The sequence below is a fragment of the Puma concolor genome, chromosome C1, assembly GCF_028749965.1.
Source record: "Puma concolor isolate L17-30 chromosome C1, mPumCon1.1.hap2, whole genome shotgun sequence".
NCBI lineage: Eukaryota > Metazoa > Chordata > Mammalia > Carnivora > Felidae > Puma > Puma concolor.
This window is the reverse complement of record NC_141674.1, coordinates 129741658-129764163: the sequence shown is the minus strand read 5'-3', so window position 1 is coordinate 129764163 and position 22506 is coordinate 129741658. Positions and strand designations below refer to the sequence as shown.

Here is a 22506-nt window from a genome sequence, read left to right as displayed (position 1 = left end):
TTTTAACAATATAAAGGACCTTAAAACCAGAAAATTTCAAAGTCATTGTTTTAAGGGCACTTTCCTAAAAGGCTTTTAAATTAAACTCTAATTTCTTCCCTATTTCAACTGAAATAAGCATTCTACAAATTCACTCTCTGGCATTAAGGCAAGCAATTAATATTCATGAACAACAACTATGTACCATAAACAAAGCATTACAAAATGGGCAGCAGGATGACTAAATTAAGGCCTTGAACTCCAACACCTGCAGACTGCAGGCTCGTGCCATAAATACATAAAATAATCTCCATCTAAAAACAAGGACCTTTCCGTCTTCTTGAAATTCTCCACATTATTTTTCCATTAGTCACGTTATTTTTGATAGTGACTTGAATTCTGAGAATAATGCTTTCATTGTAAAACTACCATAAGAAAGCAAGAGCACAAATCTCATGATAAGTAGCCACTGACTATGGCCTCTGGCTTTCCCCTGAGCACAGACAAACCCTCTCTGGCCCTGTTCCCACTGTGTCTCTTCCTTATGGTGAATCATCTGTAGAGACCAGGGACTTGCCTATGGGCAGTCTGATCTGTGCCTCCTTCTAGAATCTGTTAGATCACATTCCACAAGCCTGAACTCTAGAATTGTCTGCCAAATGTTCCTCAAAAAATTAAAACTGGAACCACCTTATGATCCAGTAATCACACTACTGGGCATTTACCCAAATAATATAAAAAGACTAATTTGAAAGGATCTATATGCACCCCTATGTTTATTGCACCATTATTTACAATAGTCAAATTATGGAAGCAGCTCAAGAGGTCATCATTAGATCAATGGGGAGAGAAGAAGTGGCATATATACAAGGGAATAGTACTCAGCCATACAAAAGAACAACATCTTGCTATTTACAACAACATGGATGGATTTACAGAGTATAGTGCTAAGCAAAATAAGCCAGAGAAAGAAAGACCATATGATTTCATTCATATGTGGAATTTAAGCAACAAAGTTAATGAACAAAGGAAAAAAAAGACAAATCAAGAAACAGATCCTGAACTAGAGACAACAAATGGTTACCAGAGGAGAGGTGGGTGGGAGATGGGTGAAATAGGGGAAAGGGATTAGGAATGCACTGGTCTTGAGCACTGGATAACATACGGAACTGTTGGATCACTATAGTGTACACCTGAAACTAATATAGAACTAGAAGTTAACAATACTATAATTTAAAGTAAAATAAATATATACAACAGTAAAGAAAAAAAAAAAGAAAAAGAAAAAAGAAAAAAATTCCCCGGCCAAATGAGTATGAGCTGCCCTCATGACTTGCGTGGGTCTCTTCCCTTGGTGTATCCTCCTGGAGGATGGGTTGCACCTCTGCCTGCACAGAAGTACCCCTAGGCCTGAAGTGTGGACATGGATGCTGGTGTGCAGTGGACAGAGCTTGTACAGATAGTGGGAGTATGGGCTGGAAGAGAACAAGTACAAACCATAGGCTGAAGATGGGCTCTCCTTACAGCCCCACATTCCACTCCAAACTTTGAGAATCCCAAATTTAAGCTAGCCTTCTGGGTTGTTATGAAGGTCTATTTTTTTAAGGTAGAAGGATACAACATATTTTACATAACAGTGTGTTGCATTGATTTATAACTTAATTATCCAAACATGAGATATAGGTGACTGTTTATTTGCTCTCTCCAGACCACAACCATAAAGGGATGAACCTGGCTATTGATGCCCGACTAGGTACAGGGCAGGAAGATAACCATTATGCTGACAGAGTCTGTCTAAAGAGGACAGGCATTCTCAGATTCACTTCATATTTGCCAGATATTATTATTTTCATAGAGATATTAGGAATCTAAATTTTAAGGCAAAAATTCCTATTTTTAAAATCTCAACAATTAATCAAAGACAGACCTGGTGGCAAACACTGATCAGTCTAAATAATGAACTCAGCAGTCTATAACTTTCTAATGGATCACCAGATTAAATGATCTGGACTTGGAGAAAGTTTGTAATATGGTGGGGTCTCCAAAAACCTTCCCCCAAATCCTCACCAGCAACATACTCAAGAATGATGTTAATAGTGACAGCTACTACTTATAGAATGCCTAATGCAAAGCCAGGCACTTATTGTTGACCATGTTGTCTTAACAGCATTTATACTTTCAAAGGTTTTCTCATCTATAGGAAAGCTTTCGGCCTCAACTGTCAGTTTTCACTTTGCCAGTCCCTTTTATAATAATTTGCATCAAGAAATCTATTTATGCTTCTGCATGGTGACTTAACTGTGGCAAGTATAAAGTATGTACATGTAGATTAGAGCAATTTACCTGATCTGTGGAGGGATTGAATCTTGGCACAAATTGTAATTAAGTGAGTTAATCTGGTTCCATATTGATTCTAAGCCTGTAATTCAATAACAGGTTCTGGGCAAGTGAAAGTTGAACCTTTTTGAGCAATATGGGCATCAGGCATGAAACTCTTCTGTTTCTATGCCAATAAAATGTCATCTCTTGATTATGACTTCCTTTATAGCTTTTCCATAACTCCTTCAAATGGTATTCTAGATGGGCTATAAAGTAGTTAATCAGAATAAATTAAAATTTGTACTTAGCACTAAAATGTAAATTAATTGTAGGTTTTCTCCCAAATCTAACCATTTTAAACATCTGGTATATATATTTTAGTGCTTCATTCACTCTAATGGTGATAATTTTAGCAAGTTGTTAAAACTACTTTTCACTTCCTCATCATAGCAGTTCAAGGGATGCAGCTAATGTGTCAGCATCGAAGCATCCCTTACAAACTCATTAGAGAAACAACCAGTCCTCTTTGGTTCACCGTAAAGTAAAATAGAGCAGAACGTTATCATCTGCCCACTGCCAACCAGACAATGAAACCACTGGCCTTACTGTGAAGAAAGTTTAAAGTTTTCAAGACTCAAGGGCACTGAGTACAGAAAATTAATCTTTTCACTGCCATGTTTTATACTTCTGAATATCCATTTTCACCAGCTGTGATAGTTTCTTTTGTAACATCTGCTAGAGAGTGGAAAAGATGAATAGCAATTGTATTTAAGCATAGTGATACTTTTTTTTTTTGATGATTAAGGCCAACAGAATTATGGGAAATTCATGACTTACAAATGATATAAATTATATAAAGATTGAAAATGCTCATAACTTACTTTTAATTAAGTAATAAGCCAGAACAGATTTTTTGGTAGTTTTGAATAATGTGCATTTCAAATGACAGGCAATAATTCATGCAAAGAGGATCATATACTGAGTTCAAGATGTTCATATTTCATTTTTACATTCCAAAGCTGTTTCAATTCAGTTTTTCTCTTAGATCTTTGCTATCCCTATTTTGCTTTAAATAGCCAAATTGACCGATTGTTTCCTCACAATCATTCAGTATTTTACTCAATTATCTTTCTTGTTTGGTTTCCTAGATATAGAGGACTTCAATTCTAATGTGTAGAGCTTTGGGGTAAAGGGGACAAGAGAATCCAGATAGGTCTAGGTTCATGTCACCAAATGCTTCATTTTGGTAAATGATTTTCCCTGGACTTTACTGAACTTACCATTTTTTTAGCTTCATATGGACATAACTTTAGTCACTACATGTACAAAATGTATCTTTTTTTAAAAAAGTGGAAAATATAGACTAACAACTTAATTTTCAACAAAAATGGTGTATGGATGTACTGCTTATCTGATTTGAAGCTCGCTTATTTATCATATGGACTGAGGCACTGGAAATTTGGTTATGCCAAATAACTTGCAAAATGGAATGATACCCTTGTCCTCCCTCCCCCCCCCCCCCCCGCTCTCCAAAAAAAGTGTCAAGGAAGGGACAGGCAATTCATATCCTCATAGGAAAAGTATTAAGTCATTTTTCTTAACACACGAGAGACTTTCAGATATTCAATTACAGACATTAATTTTTCCATCTCAATGTAAGGCTTAAAAATGTTACTTAAAACTAATTATACTCTTACCAAATTCAATGTCAAAAAAGAGTAAAATTAAGAGTAAACAGTGGACATTTTAATTCATTCCTCAAAATACATTCTACCCCAGGTGATTCTCTGGTCTAAGAAAGAGTTCCTTCTCAACTGATATACATTAGCATCCGAAAATGTAATCTACAGTCCAACAGCTTTGCCACCATCTGGGAGCTTGTTAAAATCACAGTCCCTATCACCTGGGAAGACAACTGCCTGAATTTTAGCAAGATATGTCACATTATTCACATGCACATGAAAGCACTGCCCTACCACCAGGGTCTCTTAGGTGGATTTCACGTGTATATTAGACACTGAATCTAGGGTCTCAGACCATTCACTCTTGCCACAGACAAATTCCAACACATATTCCAGCTTGACAGATGAATATTACTGTTTTCTATATGTACTGTGAAGTTTAAAAAATTAAAGGTTGGAAAATATTTGATTGAGCTAATCAAGTTCATCCCATGACTCCTTCCAGAGATGGCGTAAGAATGGACATAAAATCCAACTTCAGCCAATGAAGCATGAGGCAGTCTTTTAGGGGAGTGAACGAGGCTCTGGGAAAATTTTGTTGTTCCTAAGTTGCCCCCAAAGGACACTCTCTTATTCTTCTGATCATTGCTGTAACAGGAGGCTATGCCTGAAACTGCTGATGGCAGTTCCTAACATCCTGAGGATTAAATCAACACAGAAGATGAGAGAGAGAAATTAAGAACAACTATGTTCTTGATAACATTGCTGAGTCACAGAATCAACCAATCCTAGAGCATGCATTACCATTGGATTTCTTATTACAGGAGGTAATGGATTTTCGTATTTTTTTAACGCCAATTTAGTTTGAGGTTTCTGTTAGTTGCAAATCATCCTAATATAGAGAAGGAATGGATAATTTTGCTGATTGTGTCCAAATTTCTTCATGCATTTTCAAAGGTAAAGCAGTTCTGATGCTATAAGCATCTAGAGCATTATCATCTATAATTTCAATCTATCCAACCACTCACTTGAGCTTCCAAGAAGGCAAGTTCCCAGTGGAAAGTGAGCAGTAAAGTTTCAATGAGCATTATTGAGGTTTCCTCTGGGCATATCATTTATTCCAAGTGTTTGCTGAATGAATGAGTGAATGAATGAATAATGGCACAGATGTACAGAATTAAAATTGCTCTCTAACACATTTATAATTACTTTGAATTCCATTTTATTTTTACCTCTTCTCTTTTTGAAAGCTACCAGGTCTCATTAAAAATTACTATTGCCAAGAAGTCCCTGTCAATATCATACACTTAACATAATTTTGCCTGCTACATTTCTATAGCTCTCCTCCCAATGTCATTAATTATATGGCATGGAAATACTCACTATTTAAATAACGCAAAGTGTAATATATTAACTACCATATCATACCACTCCAAACCATGGGTCCATGCGATATCTTATATTTTTCTGTGTATTCAGGGGTATTTGCACAGCCAGCAGTTATGTCCCCTCATGCCTAAGGAAAAGGGAGTTTCACAGAGTCCATATATTCATTTAAGTCATCTCCCAAAAGAGGTCACTTCCTCATGGTAAGGCCATTTCCCTTTAGCAGTATAGGGAGATTGTCAGAAGGGAGTGTTTCAGGCCAGAGTATCCTTTATTTGTTTTCCTAATAGAATAATGACCATGTAGTACACATCCATGTCCCTGATATTTCTCACTGCATTTCTCCATGAATATCCCAGCTTCCTGGCCCTTCAGGTCTGATAAAACTTGGGCATAGATTTTCCAAGTCTCCTAGAGTTCCCAAAAAGCTTCAGCTTTTGTGGTCACCATGGTTTCTGGCTTAATAACACACCTCTTGTTGAAGAAGCACTTCTTATTTTCTTCCCTAGTGTTGCCTCCTGCACTTAAGAACTATAATTCTTGTTTTTGAATCCTATATCTCAGGCTCTGTTTCTGGGAGAACTTAACCTAAAACACTGTTATCACTTTTCAAGGTGCTTATCTAGAACCAGGCAGTATATCTGTTTTAGGGGTGGCATGGAGAGGCAGCCAAAAATTAAAAACAAGAATAAATGAGGAAACCATATAGTGGGAAAAGGAGAACCAAGGAAGGGTAAATGGGAGGAGCAAGGGTAAATAGGGTAAATAGGTAAAACATCTAGAAGGTGAATTTGAGCAAAGATTTAAAAATACAGAAATACTATGCATATGTCAAATGTCTTTTTAAAGGAATAAAATGTAAAATTTTGGATCAACAATGGCTTAAATACAACTGTGTTCTCTTGCTCCAAAACAGAGCAAAGCAACAGCAATTTCACTCTGTTATTACCATTTTGGTTTATGACACATGGAACCTACTGGCCCCCATTTGACACACAGTACATTGGAGAATTGCTTCAATTCAAACTTTTCTAATATTGCTACTCAAATCAATTTACCTTCAGTTCCAAGGGTAACAAGATTGTTGTCTATTAGGGTGGAAGATAGTTTTGAACAACCCTTCTGCTATTAGAGAATATTCTTTTGAGACAGACTTTGCAATTGGTTCCATACTTTCATGCTTTCAGCACAGGTAATAAGCACAGTGTCCCTTACTTTGCCATCTAAGAGAAAGATTTCTCTTCAGGAAAGATAGCTACACCTCTAATCAGCCTTGGATGGTCTATATTTAAATAGCAGTGGAGCAGGATTGTAAACCAGCATAGAAGGAATTTGGGGAGTAGCTTCCAGGGAAAAGGCAATAGAGTAAATCCAAACATCTACCTTCATTAAAGAATGTTTGGTAATTTGTAAGTTGAGTCAATTTTTGTTAAAAGGCAGCACGTTAGACAGTCCCTTGATTTAGCTGATCAGCCTGAAAATGTGACTTCTCACTGTCTACAAGAAAGCATTGTATGAGGCTTGTTGGGGAAGATGAAACACAGGAGTGGCTCCTTCCTCCTAACTCATAAGCAGTTTCCTTGGCCTAAGTGATTTGCTGACTTGAAAAGGACTCTGAGCTGGGAGACATGTGGTAGGGGCAGGATCATTAAATATCTTATAAACTATAGTAGAGTTTGCACGTTACCCCAAAGGTAGCAAGAGACCCATGAAAGATTTTATTTATGACCAGATTTGTGATTTAGAAAGTTTGCTGGGGTTGCTGTGTGAGGAATTGAGTGGAGGGGAAGAGAGGAGAGATTAGAGACAGAGGAAAGGTAATGGTTATAATGGCTGTTTTAGTAGACAAGTGAGCAGAATTCAGCCACAAGGGAGTGATCCTACACTTGTTCTCTTTAAGAAGACTTGGGGGTAGACACCAGTCACTGATATTCTGTCAAAGAGCACATGCGGAGATAAACATTTAATGTATCCATGTGACTTCCAGACCCCTTTTGATTAGTATCAGACAGGTCATACTTCAGGTCATTATTTAGAAGTATATACTATTTGCATTTAGGATAATCTGAGATAATTTACAAGTTAAAATGAAAAATCAATTCTCTACTGAAGTTGAATTTATATGCATGTCCTATGACAGAAATTCTACTCTTAGGTATGTACTAAACAGAAATGCACACACATGAGCACCTCAAGACATGTACAGGGATGGTCACAGTAGTGTTATTTCTAATATCCCCAAGTTGGAAACAACCATAATGTCCATCCAACAACAAAAATAGGTAAGACGTGGTATATACAATAGTATGATATACATAAGGACATAACAGAGCAATGTCAATGAAATATTGGTACAAATCACAACATGGAAAATGTCATAAACATAATACTGAGGAGGAAAAGGCAGGCCCAAAGAATATATAGTGCAGAATCCATCTACAGAAAGTTTTTTAAATGAAAGTTTTTAAATGAAAAATGAAAACCAGGTAGAAGTTACCCTTTTGTAAGAGATACTTACATGTATAAAGGAAATCTCCACTTGTAAGAGTGCCTCATTCTCTGTACCAGGAAAGGGGGGGGCGGTGACTCAATCTCTAGAAACTCTGATCAATGGAGAAGACAGCAACTTAAATATGTATAACAACTTTGTGTTTACTGCACTTTTCCTGGTAGCCTGCCATAACTGACTCCCCAGTCCTAATATCTTCTTGGTCTTTAGCTCAAGATTGTATTTAAGGTGATGACTTCTGGCCATTTCAGGGAGTTACTCAGTATTTCTAAGGTCACTCCCATGTATACAGGAAGTATATGGTTATTCAACTTTTGTTTTTGTCATATTAATCTGTTCCATAAGATTTTAATTCTTCGACTAGCCAGAAGAATCTTGAAAGGTAAAGTAAAAATTTCTCCTCCTCAACAACAGTGTTGGAAATGTGAATGGTAGTTCTACTTGGTGAAAGGAAGGTAGTAAGAAAGCTGGAGCACCAAAGGGCCACCTGAGATGTTGATAATGTAGGATTTCTTGACATTGGTGGTAACTGAATGAAAAGGTTCACTATGAAAATTCATAGAGCTCTACCCAGAATGATTTGGCTATCTTTCTGTTGTACTCTTTCATAAAAATGTTTTTAAAAAATAAAGATCCAAAGAATCACAAATTCATAGGAGATTAGTCACAAATATATAAAAAGCTATGTTTCCTTTTACCACTAAAAAAAAAAAAAAAAATGCAGTGCTGAACAGGATGTTTAGCAATAAAATAGACTTTCCATATAGGAAACAGTGACAGTAGCTTTTACTATGTATCTAAGCTGAGTTACTACTACCAAAATATTTGACTACAAATGTTCAAGTAGCTAAATGTAAAAAGAGAAACAATCTGCATAACTTAGTTCTAAGCCAATATGGTATAGGTAAAAGCAAATGCGAGTTGTTAACAGAAATTATGTGTTAGAGACTAAGGAAAAATAATTCTACCTAACATTTTTCAAGCACATACTGTATGCCCAAAGAGATAGAAAGTTTGTATTTTCATTTTCTATTAATGAATACATATGAGGTAGTTGGCATTATTATACCCATTTGACATTTTATGAAACTGAGACTCAGTAAGGTTAAATAATTTTCTCCTATTCCCACAGCTAGGAGATGACAGGGCAGCATTTTACCTCATACCTGATAGTCTCTTTAATCTCCTACATACATCAGGGTGGATTTGGGCAAGTCATTACACCTCTGTAAGCCTCAGTCTCCCCTTCTATGAAATAGGAGGGTTCTCCCAAGTCTGCTTTTAGTACCAAACATAGTGGTTGTCTTAACTGTTTGGATTAGGAAGGGCAGCCTTGCAGAGAAAGGCAACTGCAGAGAAAATCTTTTCCAGAACTGATCTCACCAGAAATGGCAGCCTCAGTGGCAAGAATCTCAGTTCTGGCAGTATTCACCCACTTACTTGCCTGACCAAAAGAACTAGCAAAAACAAACCTTTGTTAACAAATACACATTCTTGAATCCCTTTAACTGTGTAGACTACAGTCTCCAGAGCAGGGTCCTGGGAAACTTTTTAAAACACCCTCCACTCCCATGGTGATTGTTCTATTCTTATGATCAATAAAGGCTATGAAAACAATGAACTCTGGATTTCAGAAGATTTAGATAAACTTCTCAGGGAGACCATTTTTATCTTGACTCTTAAGTCACACAGAAAAAAAAAAAAAAAGAAAAATCATGTTTCAACAAATGCTTTTCTGTAGGGATTTATCACAAGATCCAGTCAGGATCTAGGTAACTTGTGTTCTGGGATATTGGGATAAAGCTTGAAAAATCTAAAGGGTACAAACTTTAACTAGTAGGTAAGCCCTGAAGATTTAATGCATGGTGATTATAATCAATACTCTATTACAAACTTTGAAGTCGTTAAGAGACTAGATCATAATTGTTCCTACCACAAAAAGGAAATGATAACTATGTGACATGAGAGATATGTTAGTTAATGCCTTGATAATCACTGCAATATATAAATGTACCAAATCAGCATATTGTATGTGTTCAACTTATACAATGTTACATGTCAATTATATCTTTAAAAAAAACCTGGAGAATTAGCATGCCATTAAAAAACAGATATTCAGCAAGTTCATAAGTTCAACTTAACATTCTAAAAAGTATGTTTAATATAACAAAAATCTGGTGGTTAAAGTCAAAAGCATATTCCTTCAATGCCTGAAAAAAATGAAAAAAAAAAAAAGAGCGAAGTTTCCATTCTGTATTTAAAGCTTAAATGACAGAATGATTCATAAAAACTTAAAAAGTATGTTCTGCCACTATTTTTTAGAAAAATACTTGAGAACTTCTACTTTAAGTACTTGGTTAAGAAGACAGTTTTCTAAAATTGCAAACACAGACCATGTGATTTCCTATTAAAACTGACTTATCCAAAGTAGTATTTCAGGACTTCAGGAATTAAGGAGCTAAGGAGGTGTGGGAACACAGTGAAAGAGTTACAAAGACAAAATTTGACAAAATTTGACAAAATTTCATAATTTAATAGCTGTCTGCAGCCAATCCTGAAATTCCTGCCTAGGGACAGTATAGGGGCTAAGGGCAAGCTGCCCTAAGATGGGCCATTTTGGCATGAAGATTACTTCAAGCTGAAACCAATCAAGACCCTATGGGCTCAAAAGAAACGTTGGCACCTCCCTTAACTACAGAAGAATCTCAGCTGGAGTTCTTTCCCAAAATAGTGGTTATTCCCAGAGATAAATTTTATCTGAGTGATCCATCCACATGGCAGGGCAAACATCTAATTATCAAACATTTGCTCCTCTTATCACCCCATGAATTGCACTCCTTTCCCCTAAAGTCCCAGACTCCCACCCCATTCTCTTTAGTTCGGGATGACTTGTATACCTCATTTTGCCTGTCTTTGGAATTTCCACATCTGTGTGCATCTCCCATTCATGCACTGTTAAATTTGATTTTCTCATGTTAATCTGTCCCATGTCAGTTCCAGTCTTAGTCCAGCTGGAAGGACCCTTGAAGAAGACATGAATTCTTGCTCCCAGGCAACAGCACTGGGGACATTTACCAAGCCAGCCTAATAAAGAACATTCTAGAAGTACCTAAGAATATCTTGAACAACTGAAAGTGATTTTGAATATTTTCAGAGTAGCAATGCCTAATATTAAAACAGCAAAACACAAGACAAAGTGGACAACAGGTAAAGGAAAATTTCTTTCATGAGTTATTCTGGCAGCTCTCAAAAATGATCAAAAGTCCAAAAGATTGTAACAACCTAGGGGGTATTACTTTGGAATGATCAATAATAGTTTATGTGGACACATCAATGTTGGGGGAGAGAAATCTCTTAAGAAAAAACAATTTTGGGGGGACCCAGGTGGCTCAGTTAGGCATCCACCCCTTGGTTTTGGCTCAGGTCATGATCTCATTGTTCCTGGGTTTGAGCCCTGCTTGGGATTCTCTCTGCCTCTCTGTCTCTGCCCCTCTCTTGCTGTCTCTGTCTCTCTCTCAAAATAAACAAACTTAAAAAATAACGAGAACACCAATTTTTCTTGGAAATGATGACAGGGCAAGAACAGAGAAGAAAAAATGCATCTCCTCTGAGCTCAGCTCAGTGACATATCACAACTTGAGAGCAGTCTGGATTGGCAGACAGGCATAAAGGAAAAAAAAATGGAAGAACACTAGCCCTTACGAGCCATTCCATGCTGCCTCTGAGATGGGGTGCCGTATACCTGAGTTTTGGAATAATGAATACTATGTAGGGGAGAGGTGAAATGTTCTAGGAATATCTGCCCTATTAAATCCTCCCAAATAACCCTGAGGAATGAATCACTGTTTCTCTTGATTTATGGCATATGATATTTCCTACTGAAAACAAGATTTCATCAAAGGTGCAAACACCAACACCACACAAGAATGGTATACCTGAATGTACTTAATTATGGATAAGCTTGGGCTGCCTTCCATATTAATACTCAAGAACAAGACTTCTTACTCCATTACAGTCTGGGTCTCCTGCCAACATAGTAAGTCCAAAGTGAGCAAAACACTGCCAGGAATGATTTGGACTAGCCTAGGATGAGTGGGAGTTGGCCTGGTCAAAAAGAAGCAAGAAGCCAAAACTGGTTAAGCCAAATTAAAGCTCAAGTGTAGCCATATTTTTCTGATAAACAGACATTCAGATAGAATGACAGTTATCCTATTCCCACATCATAACATGCTACTGTTAATTAATGAAGCAGTATTTAAAAGGAGCATAAGCTATTTATCTATAGAAACCTTTTTTTTTTTTTTCATCTTAAAAGGTCTTCTAAGGAAGAAATATTCATGTGAAAATATTTCTATGTTTCTTTGGAAAGAAAACATTCTTAAAAATCTTATTACACTGCTGTGGAAAATAAAATGCACTGTAACTCTATTTTCAAATTTAGATCCCTCCTCTTTGGTGAGACAACACACCTTTAAAATGGCAATTGTTTCTAGAAAACACATTTATTTTATATCCTCTCATTCAGTTGCAAACATAATGAAAACTCTTTTAAAATTGTATTTAAGTAGGTAGCATGTATTTTAAGAAGTATAGGTAATGAATCATAATGTATGATTTTTTTTTTTTTTTTTTGCCCATACATACTGTGAACACACAGATTTGCAACCTATAAACAAGATATAATTTCCTAGAACACTCTTGCCTTCAGTCATGTGAAGAACTCTTACGGGGAAATGTAAGTCCAGTAGAGCTCTAACTTCCCCATACTTAATCTTCTATTAAGGAGACTTTCAAAAGAAAAAATAACAAAAGTATACAGTATAAGTAATTCACTCAAGACATTACAGACTATAAAAAATTAAAATATATTATGTATTTTATTATGCACAGGAGAGTCAAAGTATCTGCCAGCTGACCTGATAATCCAATAAACCATTTACAAAGTTTCTGGCTTGATTAGAGTTTTGGGTAAACTCTATGCTGGAGCTGCAGGGTCACAAATATACTTAGTAGAAAGCTATTCAAGTAATGCTGTCACTTTGGCACTTCTAGAGAGAAAGCTCTCATATTGATAGGCTTGTTTACAAGGGAGGCTTTTTATGAGAGATTATAAAAATTGATTCCACTAATAGATTCAGAACAGTTTATGAACTTGTGTACATAACAGCAACCCTTTATTATTATTATTTTTTTAATCACAGAGTTATGTTTCAATAGGGTTTCCACATCCAGGAGTTTTCAGAGGAATCTTGAAAAAATTCAGGCAATAATAGTTTGGAGGTTCTTATTTCTTTCTTCTAGAAGGGCTAATATTTTTGAGTATTTGAATGACACATTGTAGCAAAGAGATCAGGGTTCTAACATTTTTTGTATGGAACTAGCTACCTACTCAACCACAAGATTGTGACCTGAGCCAAAGTGGGACGCTTAACTAATTGAGCCACCCAGTCTCCCTGAGAAGCCTTCTTTTAAAATAAAGAATCCAGTAAATATAATTTGACAATACACAAGGTAGTGCACTAGTGGCTGGAATGAGTTACACAGTAGAAAGACTTTGCCCTCAAAAGTCGTCCCATTCTAAATGAAGGAGAGGAATGAATAAGTATATGTAGGTATGCTAATATTTACATAGCCATATGTATTATATATACATACACCAAGTTGTATATGTTTATATATATTTATATATATATGTGTGTGTGTATATATATATACATACTACATATACATTACTACATTACATATTACATATATGAAGTATATGTTGGGCTCAATCTGACATATACAGAATTTTCCTCTTGCATAAGTACTAAAGATATGTGCCTCTCTTACTGCTAAAATTTGGTTATTATTTTTAAGCTCTTATGTGAATAGAGGAGGAAGTATAACCTGGTTCTAAAAACAGGAAAATAAATGCAAACATGAAAACCAACTGGAAAGTAGACAAATAACCTAAGGCCAGTAGTAAAAATGAACTTTACCAAAAAGCCTTACTATACCTCTAACTAGATCATACTTCCTCAAATAGTGATCTTTTCTAAAGAAGACTTGCCATAAATAATAGAAGTTGGAGAATATTTCCTCAACAATGAAAATTCCTGTCAATTTATATTCAGATGAGTTAAGAAAATATGGCTAACTTCAAAAATATTTCTATATATTATATAATGCGCATACACACATACACATACACACACAGGGGTGCTATCATATTTAAGAGTAAATATGTAATAAAGTCAGCAAGATAGCTTTCCACAAATCTACTTACAGGTAAAAGTATGCTTGCTTTAGAAAAGGAATTGCTCTGAGGAGAATTTTTTCTCCATTTAGGATTTTTTACAGCAGTATTTCCCCTTGCTGTTAACAGACTTGCAAGTGGGAGGGAAGACATATTACATGTCGCCTGGACCAATTAACTTAGGTTAAAATATAGAGTATGGATTAGGGTGAAGTTTTCAATTCAAGTTGAATTAAGCCACATACATACTAACTATCTGAAACTTCTTTATAGCAGCATATATGCCACACTATATTTGATTTCTTGTCATTCAATCCCAGGATTCATTTCTGAGTGTAACAAATGAATGTCTTTGGAATGCTAAAATTCCCTTCTTCAGCTTAAAAGTTAGAAACACCTCTTGTGGACAGGCCCATCTTCACTTAATTTTCACTTATGGAATTTATCTAAATTATTCTTAAAGTTGGGCTTATTATTTTTAAAAAATATATATTTTTTTATTTTGAGAGAGAGAGAGAGGCCTCAGAGAAAGAGGGAGACAGAGAGTCTCAAGCAGGCTCTGTGTTGTTAGTGCAGAGCCTCAGGTGGGGCTTGATCTCACCAGCCATGAGATCAGAACCTGAGCAGGAACCAAGAATTGGATGCCTAATTGGCTGAGCCACCTAGGCACCTCTGGGCTTTTTTTTTTTTTTTTTTTTTTTTTTTAGCTTGTACTACACTTCTTAAAGTTACCAGTCTTATATGTCAATTAAGCATTTTGAACAAGTTTCCCTTAAGTCACAACAGGTTTACAAGTACTTTTATCTTATCTTATTCATACTCTCAAATTTGATAGACACACTTCTACACATTTGCCTTTGCATAGTGGAAATACAGTCTTAAAGTCTGCATTCCAATGAGGTTCCTTTAATCCCCTGATAATTTCTTAGTTTATAAAATTAGCATATTGAAATTAGTGTTTAACACTAGTGTTATGAAGGCTTAGCTTCCATAGATAGTTTTGAGAAATAATAAGAATTGCCATGCATTTTTTACAGCTTTGTAGTTATTTTCCATTCTAAATGCCTGGAAAATCCCCTAGGGAGTGTCACATAGTCCTCATACATAAAATTCACTTGAAAAATCTCCTTGTAATCATAAACCTGTATTATACCTTTCTTTGTACAAAAGTAAGGCTGATCTCCTTATGCCATCTCTGCTATGATTATTTCCCTCCTGTTTTTATTACTCATATATCTTAATCTTCCCTTCACCAAACTACTGTTCATGTGGAGTTTTTGGGTCTGTTTTGTTTTCGCAACCTCTATGTTGATTTTACGATCTTCTGCTTTGTCTTCCCCAATAGGTTTACAATAGCTTTGAGAGAAGAAACTATGGTCGCTATTTTATGATATAACCTTAAAAAACAAGACTAGAATACTGTCATCTTACAACAGAACTATTTTTGGATGGAATGGTAATTTTTCACTTTTCAGTGAGTTATGGGTCTTTTAGCAAAACTTAGGAAAAAATAGCTAAAGATACTGGCCTCAACTTGACAAATGACACCTACTTATATGCATGCTATTCAAATTAATTAAGAATAAACATAGGTTTCCCTTCTATTAAACAATCTGTATGAAAAACCTAATCAAAAGGGGGTTCATAGCGCAGAAAATTAATAGAATTAGTAATAGAACCTTGTGTAGCTATTCTGTTAAAATACATGCATGATCACAAAGGATAGAACTACACATATAAGACAACCTTCACCAGTTTAAGAATACAGAATTTTCAACTATCACCATCTTGTGCTCCTCTTATTCAATTGATTAGACACGTATGTATCAGTCCTAATCTAATAAGCATTATGCATCATGGGAGAAATCTGAGGTCTTTATTATAATTCTTAACTAAATCTTAGACTGTTACATGGGTAAAGCCAACTAACATACTCTAATCAACTTTGCTTAGGATGACAATTTTATTAGATGTCCATATGGAAGGGTATCCTTTGGGGTTCCATTTATGAAAATAGCTTTGACTTTTTGGGAAACAGAGAAATAGCTCAGAAAAGACATGAAAATCTGGAAACTTTGGTAACATTGAGAAGAAAGGAAAATTAGATCAAGAGTTAGGTGAAGGAAAATAGAATCCCATTTCTGGAGTACATGTATGAGACCACTAACTATACTTACTTCCATAAAGTAACTGACATTCTCCCAGATTATTTATATTTAAATACATATATACACACATCGCTTTTATAATAACATTAATCAAATTATGCTTCAAAAACATTTAAAAATCAAGAGGATTTAATTTTTGTAAGTGTTATTATTTCTAGTAATACCAGGTTGGTCTCTACCTAGGAGCAGGCAAGTCTTCTATTACTAACTGTTATATTACTTCATGTCCTCCTTACCCCTCTCCTGAACTACTTGCAACATGATAATGACTCTGATTTCAACAAGAAATTATCAAGTGGATAATTTTTAGCTCCAGGTTGTTGCTGCTTCAGGCACTTTACCTGATTCTTGAGATCCAATTTGGGACATGGGCGACCTCCATTGTAAGGTTTTTCTTTTAGCCATTTGGACCGAATTCGCACTCCAATCCCACAAGATGAACTGCAAGACCCCCAACTAGACCAGTCACTTAACTTGCAATCAAATGGGCATGGGATGACACATTCTTCTTGAATATAACCTGAAAGAAAAAGATTTAAGGGAGGAAAGTCTGGTCAAAATGTACTGATAAAGTTTACTTTCTTTTTCCAGTATCATAGCTCAGATTGTTCAATAATATCACTGCAATGGTTTCAGTGATTTTCTACTCAAACAGACCATCATTTTAAGAGATAAGTACATATACTCACATCTGCATTCCAAATTTGTGCCATCTAACACTTGATAGCCAATTCTGGGAGGGGAGTAAAGAAAAGTTCACAGTCCTGCTCTCTGTGATAAAGAAATAAAGTGGTTCAGGACAAATGATGGCACCATATCCTCTCACTGACCCTTGTGTTCTATAATTCCCCAACTCCCCATCTGGGATCAGGGTGCATAAGAGAGTCCATTTTTTTAGTGTCTTTCATCTGCCAAGCTTTCACTAATAGAGCTCTTGATTCTCACTTCCTAGTAGTGTGGCTTGGAGGTGGGAGGAGGACAGAGAGTGGACAACACAATAGCAAGAGCAGGGTATTATTAAAAGAGGAACTATAGGAACAACGAAAGGTTGAAAGATGAGATTAGACTGCAATCAAGAGACATGGGTGGAAGTGCACAGGCAGATGTTCTAGCTTACCTGGCCTTGCTCTTGTCCCCAGTCCACTTCTTACTACAGTCTTTCTCTGGAGGATCTCATTACTTAACTATCACCTCTACTGATCACTACCAAACATATATTTACAATTCTTATCTCCCTACTAACTTTATAAGACCTACTGATACATTCTAATTGGATGGCCAATTATCTCCAAATTCAACGTATCTAAAACTGAGGCCAATTTCCTTGAAAAACATGTTACTTCTCTTGTATTATTCATTATAACGAAGTGCATCATATCTGATCCCTGTACCCTGGTGTGCATGCCTATATAATTTCATCCCTTTGAGTGTGGGCAGGACCTGTGAATGTAACAGGAAACCACTCCCAGGATTAGGCTATGGTATGTGGCAAAAAGGAAGAGAATTCACTGATAATAATACATCAAATTAGTTGTTTTTGAGATGATCAAAAAAGAGATTGAGAGTTTGGCCCAATACAGTGGCATGAGATGACCCTGAATTCACCTCCTCCATGGAAACACCAAATTTACACCTATTTATACAGCAATTCCTCCTGAAGAACTGTGGGCTGACTTAACAACTTCTGCACAACAAAACAGACAACATAGAGAATGGCAAGAGAGATGGCAACATGGTAATTAAAGAAACCCCAAACCCAACACTGTTAACTACGATAGTATGGAGGGGCCACAAGTAGGTTTGTCTACCTGGGGCACAGAAAAAAACCAAACAAGCTATGGTTTAAAAGAGCAACTAAAATAAAAAGGAGCCAGGCTTAGATCTCTGCCAAACAAAGCTGCTGAAATTCTCTCCAGGTTGGAGGGGCTAGAGAGCATCACAGTTTACATTTCCCCTCCATCTTGACAACATAGACAGAAGCAGGGTCCAGGCATCCTAGTCACCCTGCCACCTCAGCAACCCCCTGGGCACCCAGCCCACAATAGCTCCACAAAAAAGGCCACAGTTTAAAAGAGCAACTTGGATGGCTCAGTCCTTTAAGTGTCCGACTTGAGCTCAGGTCATGATCTCACAGCTCATGAGTTCAAGCCCCCATCAGGATCTGTGCTTACAGCTCAGAGCCTGGAGCCTGCTTCTGATTCTCTTTTCCCCTCTCTCTTTGCCCCTCCCCTGATCATGCTCTGTCTCTGTCTCAAAAATAAACATTAAAAGAAGAAAATTTAAAAGTACAACTTGGAGATAAAGGTTGCAGGCCTAGAACTCTGCTCAACAGTGGGAGAGCTGCTGGAACTCTAAGTCATAGGGCCTGTTGAATGCCACAGTTTATGTTCTCCCTCTATCTTGGTAGCATGGACAAAAAATAGGATCCAGGCACCATACCTTGCCTACTGCCTCAGTGAGACCCTTGCCCCTAAACAACACTAACCCCAGCCAGCTGTCCCGCCAAGGAGGCTCCAGGACAGCTCATACCTGGTCAGCACTGGTCAGCACTCACTGCAGCTCTAGCCATCTTACCAAGGAGACACATGCACAAAGCACCCCCAAACACTCCAGGTCTGTACCACTCAGGTTCCAGACAACTTGGCAGGGCAACCCCTTGTGGAGTGCTTGGCAACACCTGGCCCAGTCCTGCCTCAGCTCCAGCCACCCTTCCAGGATGCCCTGGTGTGCAGTACCCTGGGACACAAAACCCATGCCGATAAAGGCTGTAGGCATCCTGCCAGGGTGCCCCTTTGTGCAGAGTGCCCTAGAACACCCAAGCTTGCATCCACTTCAGCTTCAGCTATCTTGCCAGGGCAGCCCCAGCACATAGAACCCAGGACCCCTGCACGCAGCAGGCACAGCTCCATCCATCCAGCCGAAATCATCAGACATACCTCTAGTTTAGGTGAATAGATCTTCTGCCTAACTGATACAAAGTCAAGCAAAATGGGGAGATAGAAGAATATGCTCCAAATGAAAAAAACAAAAAGAAACCTCAAAAAATGAAATGACATGGAAATGAACAATATGCCTGATGAAGAGTTCAAAGTAATGGTCATAAAGATGCTCACCAGACTAGAGAAAAGAATGAATGAACCCAGTGAGAACTTCAAGAGAAAGAAAACAAACAAAAAATCAGAGTTGAAGAATACTACAATAACTTAAATGAAAAATACACTAAAGGGCATCAACAGAGAATTAGAGGACACAGAAAAATGATTCAATGATCTGGAAGACCAGGTAATGAAAAGTGACCAATCTGAATAGTAAAAGACACACAAAAAAAGTGAGGATAGGTTAAAGGATCTTTTATACAACATCATGCAAATAAACATTTGCACTATATGGGGTCCCAGAAGGATAAATGAGAATAAAAGGTGCAGAAATCTTATTTGAAGAAATAATAGCTGAAAATTTCCCTAATCTGGAGAAGAAGAGACATCCAGTTTGAGGAAGCACAAAAGGCCTCAAACGATGAACCCAAGGAGGGCCACATCACATTACATAATAGTGAAAATGGCAAAGATTAAAGATAAAGAGAATTTTAAAAGCAGCAAGAGAGAAACAACTGTTACGCACAGGGTAATCCTCATAAGGCTATCGGTTGATTTTTTTAGCAGGAATTTGGCAGGCCAAAAAAGAGTCGCATGATATATTCAAAGTGTTAAAAGGAAACAGACAAACAAAAGAAAATCTATACTCAAGAACACTATCCAACAAGATCATCATTCAGAATTAAAGGAGAGATAAGAGTTTTCCAAACAAAATCAAAAAGCAGTAAACTTGCCTTAAAAGAAATGTTAAAGTAACTTATTGGAAACAAAAGGCCATAAACAGAAAAAAAAAAAAAAAAAAAGAATGGAGGTTAAAAAAAAGATGTAAAATATGACAACATATACATGAAGTAGGGAGGGGAAAGTAAAAATGTTCTTTTAGAATGTGTTCAAACTTAAGTGACCACCAACTTAATATAGATTGCTATATATTTAGGATGTTAAAAATGCTATATATTTAGGATGTCATGGTAACCACAAACCAAAAACCTATAACAGATACACAAAAAATAAAGAGAAAGAAGGCCAAACATAGGACAACAGAAAGTCATCAATCACAGGAAGAAAGGAACACAGTAGTACATTAGTAACCAGAAAATAAGAAAATGGCAATAAGTATATCACTATCAATAATTATTCCCAATGGAAATAGGCTAAATGCTGTAGTCAAGAGATATAAATTAACAAAATAAATGAAAAGCAAGCTCCATCTATATGCTACCTATAAGAGACTCACTATAGACCTAAAGACACACACAAACTAAAAGTGAGAAAAAAAAAGATATTCTATGCAAATTGAAGTGGAAAAAATCTGGCATGGCAAAACTTATATTAGACAAAATAGACTTTAAAGCAAAGACTTTATCAAGAGACAAAGAAGAGCACTAAATAATGATACAGGAATCAATCCAGTAATTAGATAATGGTACAAATCTATGCACCCAACATTGGAGCACCCAAATACATAAAGCAACTATTTGAAGATCTAAAAGTAGATGCTGACAATACAACAACAGTAGGAGACTTTAACACGCCACTTACATCAATTCATAGATAATCCAGGCGGAAAAATCAATAAACAGTAGGTTTGAATGACACATTAGACTAGATGGACATAAGATACATACAGAAAATTCCCCCCAAAACAACACAATGAATTATTTTCAAAGGCCAATCGAACATTCTTCAGGATAGATCACATGTGAGGTCACAAAGCAGGTCCCAATAAATTTAGGAAGACTGAAATCATACCAAGCATCTTTTCCAACCACAATGGTATGCAACTACAAACCAATTATTAGAAAAAGACTGGGGAAAAAAGAACACAAACACATGGAAGCTAAATAACATGCTACTGAACAACCAATGGGTCAGTGGAGAAATCACATCAATGGAGGAATTTTAAAAAGTACCTGACACAAATGAAAACACAACACAATGATCCCCAAACTTTCCAATATAGTAAAAGGTGTTCTGAGAGGGAAATTTGTAGTGATACAGGCCTACCTCAAGAAACAAAAAATCCCCAACAATCTAATCTTATGCCTAAAGGAACTAGAAAAAGAACAAAGCAAGCCTAAAGTTAGAAGGAAGGAAATAAAAATAAGAACAGAAATAAATTAGAGAAAAAAAAAATAGAAAGATAAATGAAACCAGGAGCTAGTTCTTTGGAAAGATAAACAAAATTGGTGAAATTTGGCAAGATTAAAAAAAAAGAGAGAGAGACAAGACCCCCAAATAAACAGAATCAGAAAAGAGGGAATGACAACTGACACCACAAATACACTAAGGATTATAAGAGACTACTATGAAAAAATTATAGGCCAACAAATTGGAAAAACTAGAAGAAATGGGTACATGTCCAGAAACATACTATCTTTCAAAACTACATTAGAAAGAAATTGAAAACCTGAACAGATTGATTACTAGGAAGAAAATTAAATCAGTAATAATAATAAAAAAAAAAAATTCCTAGCAGACCAAAGTCCAAGACCAGATGTATTCACAGGTAAATTCTACCAAACGTTTAAAGAAGAGTTAATACCTATTCTCCTCAAATTACTACAAAAAAATAGAAGAGGAAGGAAAGATTCCATATGCATTTTGCAAGGCCAGCATCATCTTGATACCAAAAGCAGACAAAGACACTGCAAAAAATATAATAAATATATAAATAAACAAAGAAACAAACTATGGGCCAATATCCCAATAAACATAGATGCAAAAATCCTCAACAAAATATTAAGAAACTGAATTCAATAATACATTAAAAGGAACATTTACCACGATCCAGTGGTATTTATTCCAGGGATGTGAGGATGGTTCAAAAGCCACAAATTAATGAATGTGATACACCACATCAACAAAACAAAGGATGAAAATGATAAGGTCATCTCAATATATACAGAAGAAGACCTGGACCAAGTTCAACATCCATTCATGATAAAAACTCTCAACAAAATGATTTTAGAGGGAACATACCTCAACACATTAAGATCATATATGACAAAGCCATCATTAACATCATACTCAATGGTGGAAGACAGAACATTTCTGTAAGGTCAGAACAGAGACCAGGATGTCCTTCTTACCACCTTTATTTAACATGGTACTAGAAATCCTAGTCACA

At 36.3% G+C, this 22506-nt stretch overlaps 1 protein-coding gene across 5 annotated transcripts in view; it reads right to left on the bottom strand.

The window, feature by feature from the left end:
• Positions 1-22506, bottom strand: part of THSD7B (thrombospondin type 1 domain containing 7B) — a 1494436-nt gene that overhangs the window by 176890 nt on the left and 1295040 nt on the right. For all 5 annotated transcript variants that reach the window (XM_086718478.1, XM_086718480.1, XM_086718479.1 and 2 more), the window contains one exon: positions 16623-16801. In XM_086718478.1, coding sequence (XP_086574604.1) covers positions 16623-16801 — 179 coding nt within the window. The remainder of the gene's footprint in view (positions 1-16622; positions 16802-22506) is intronic.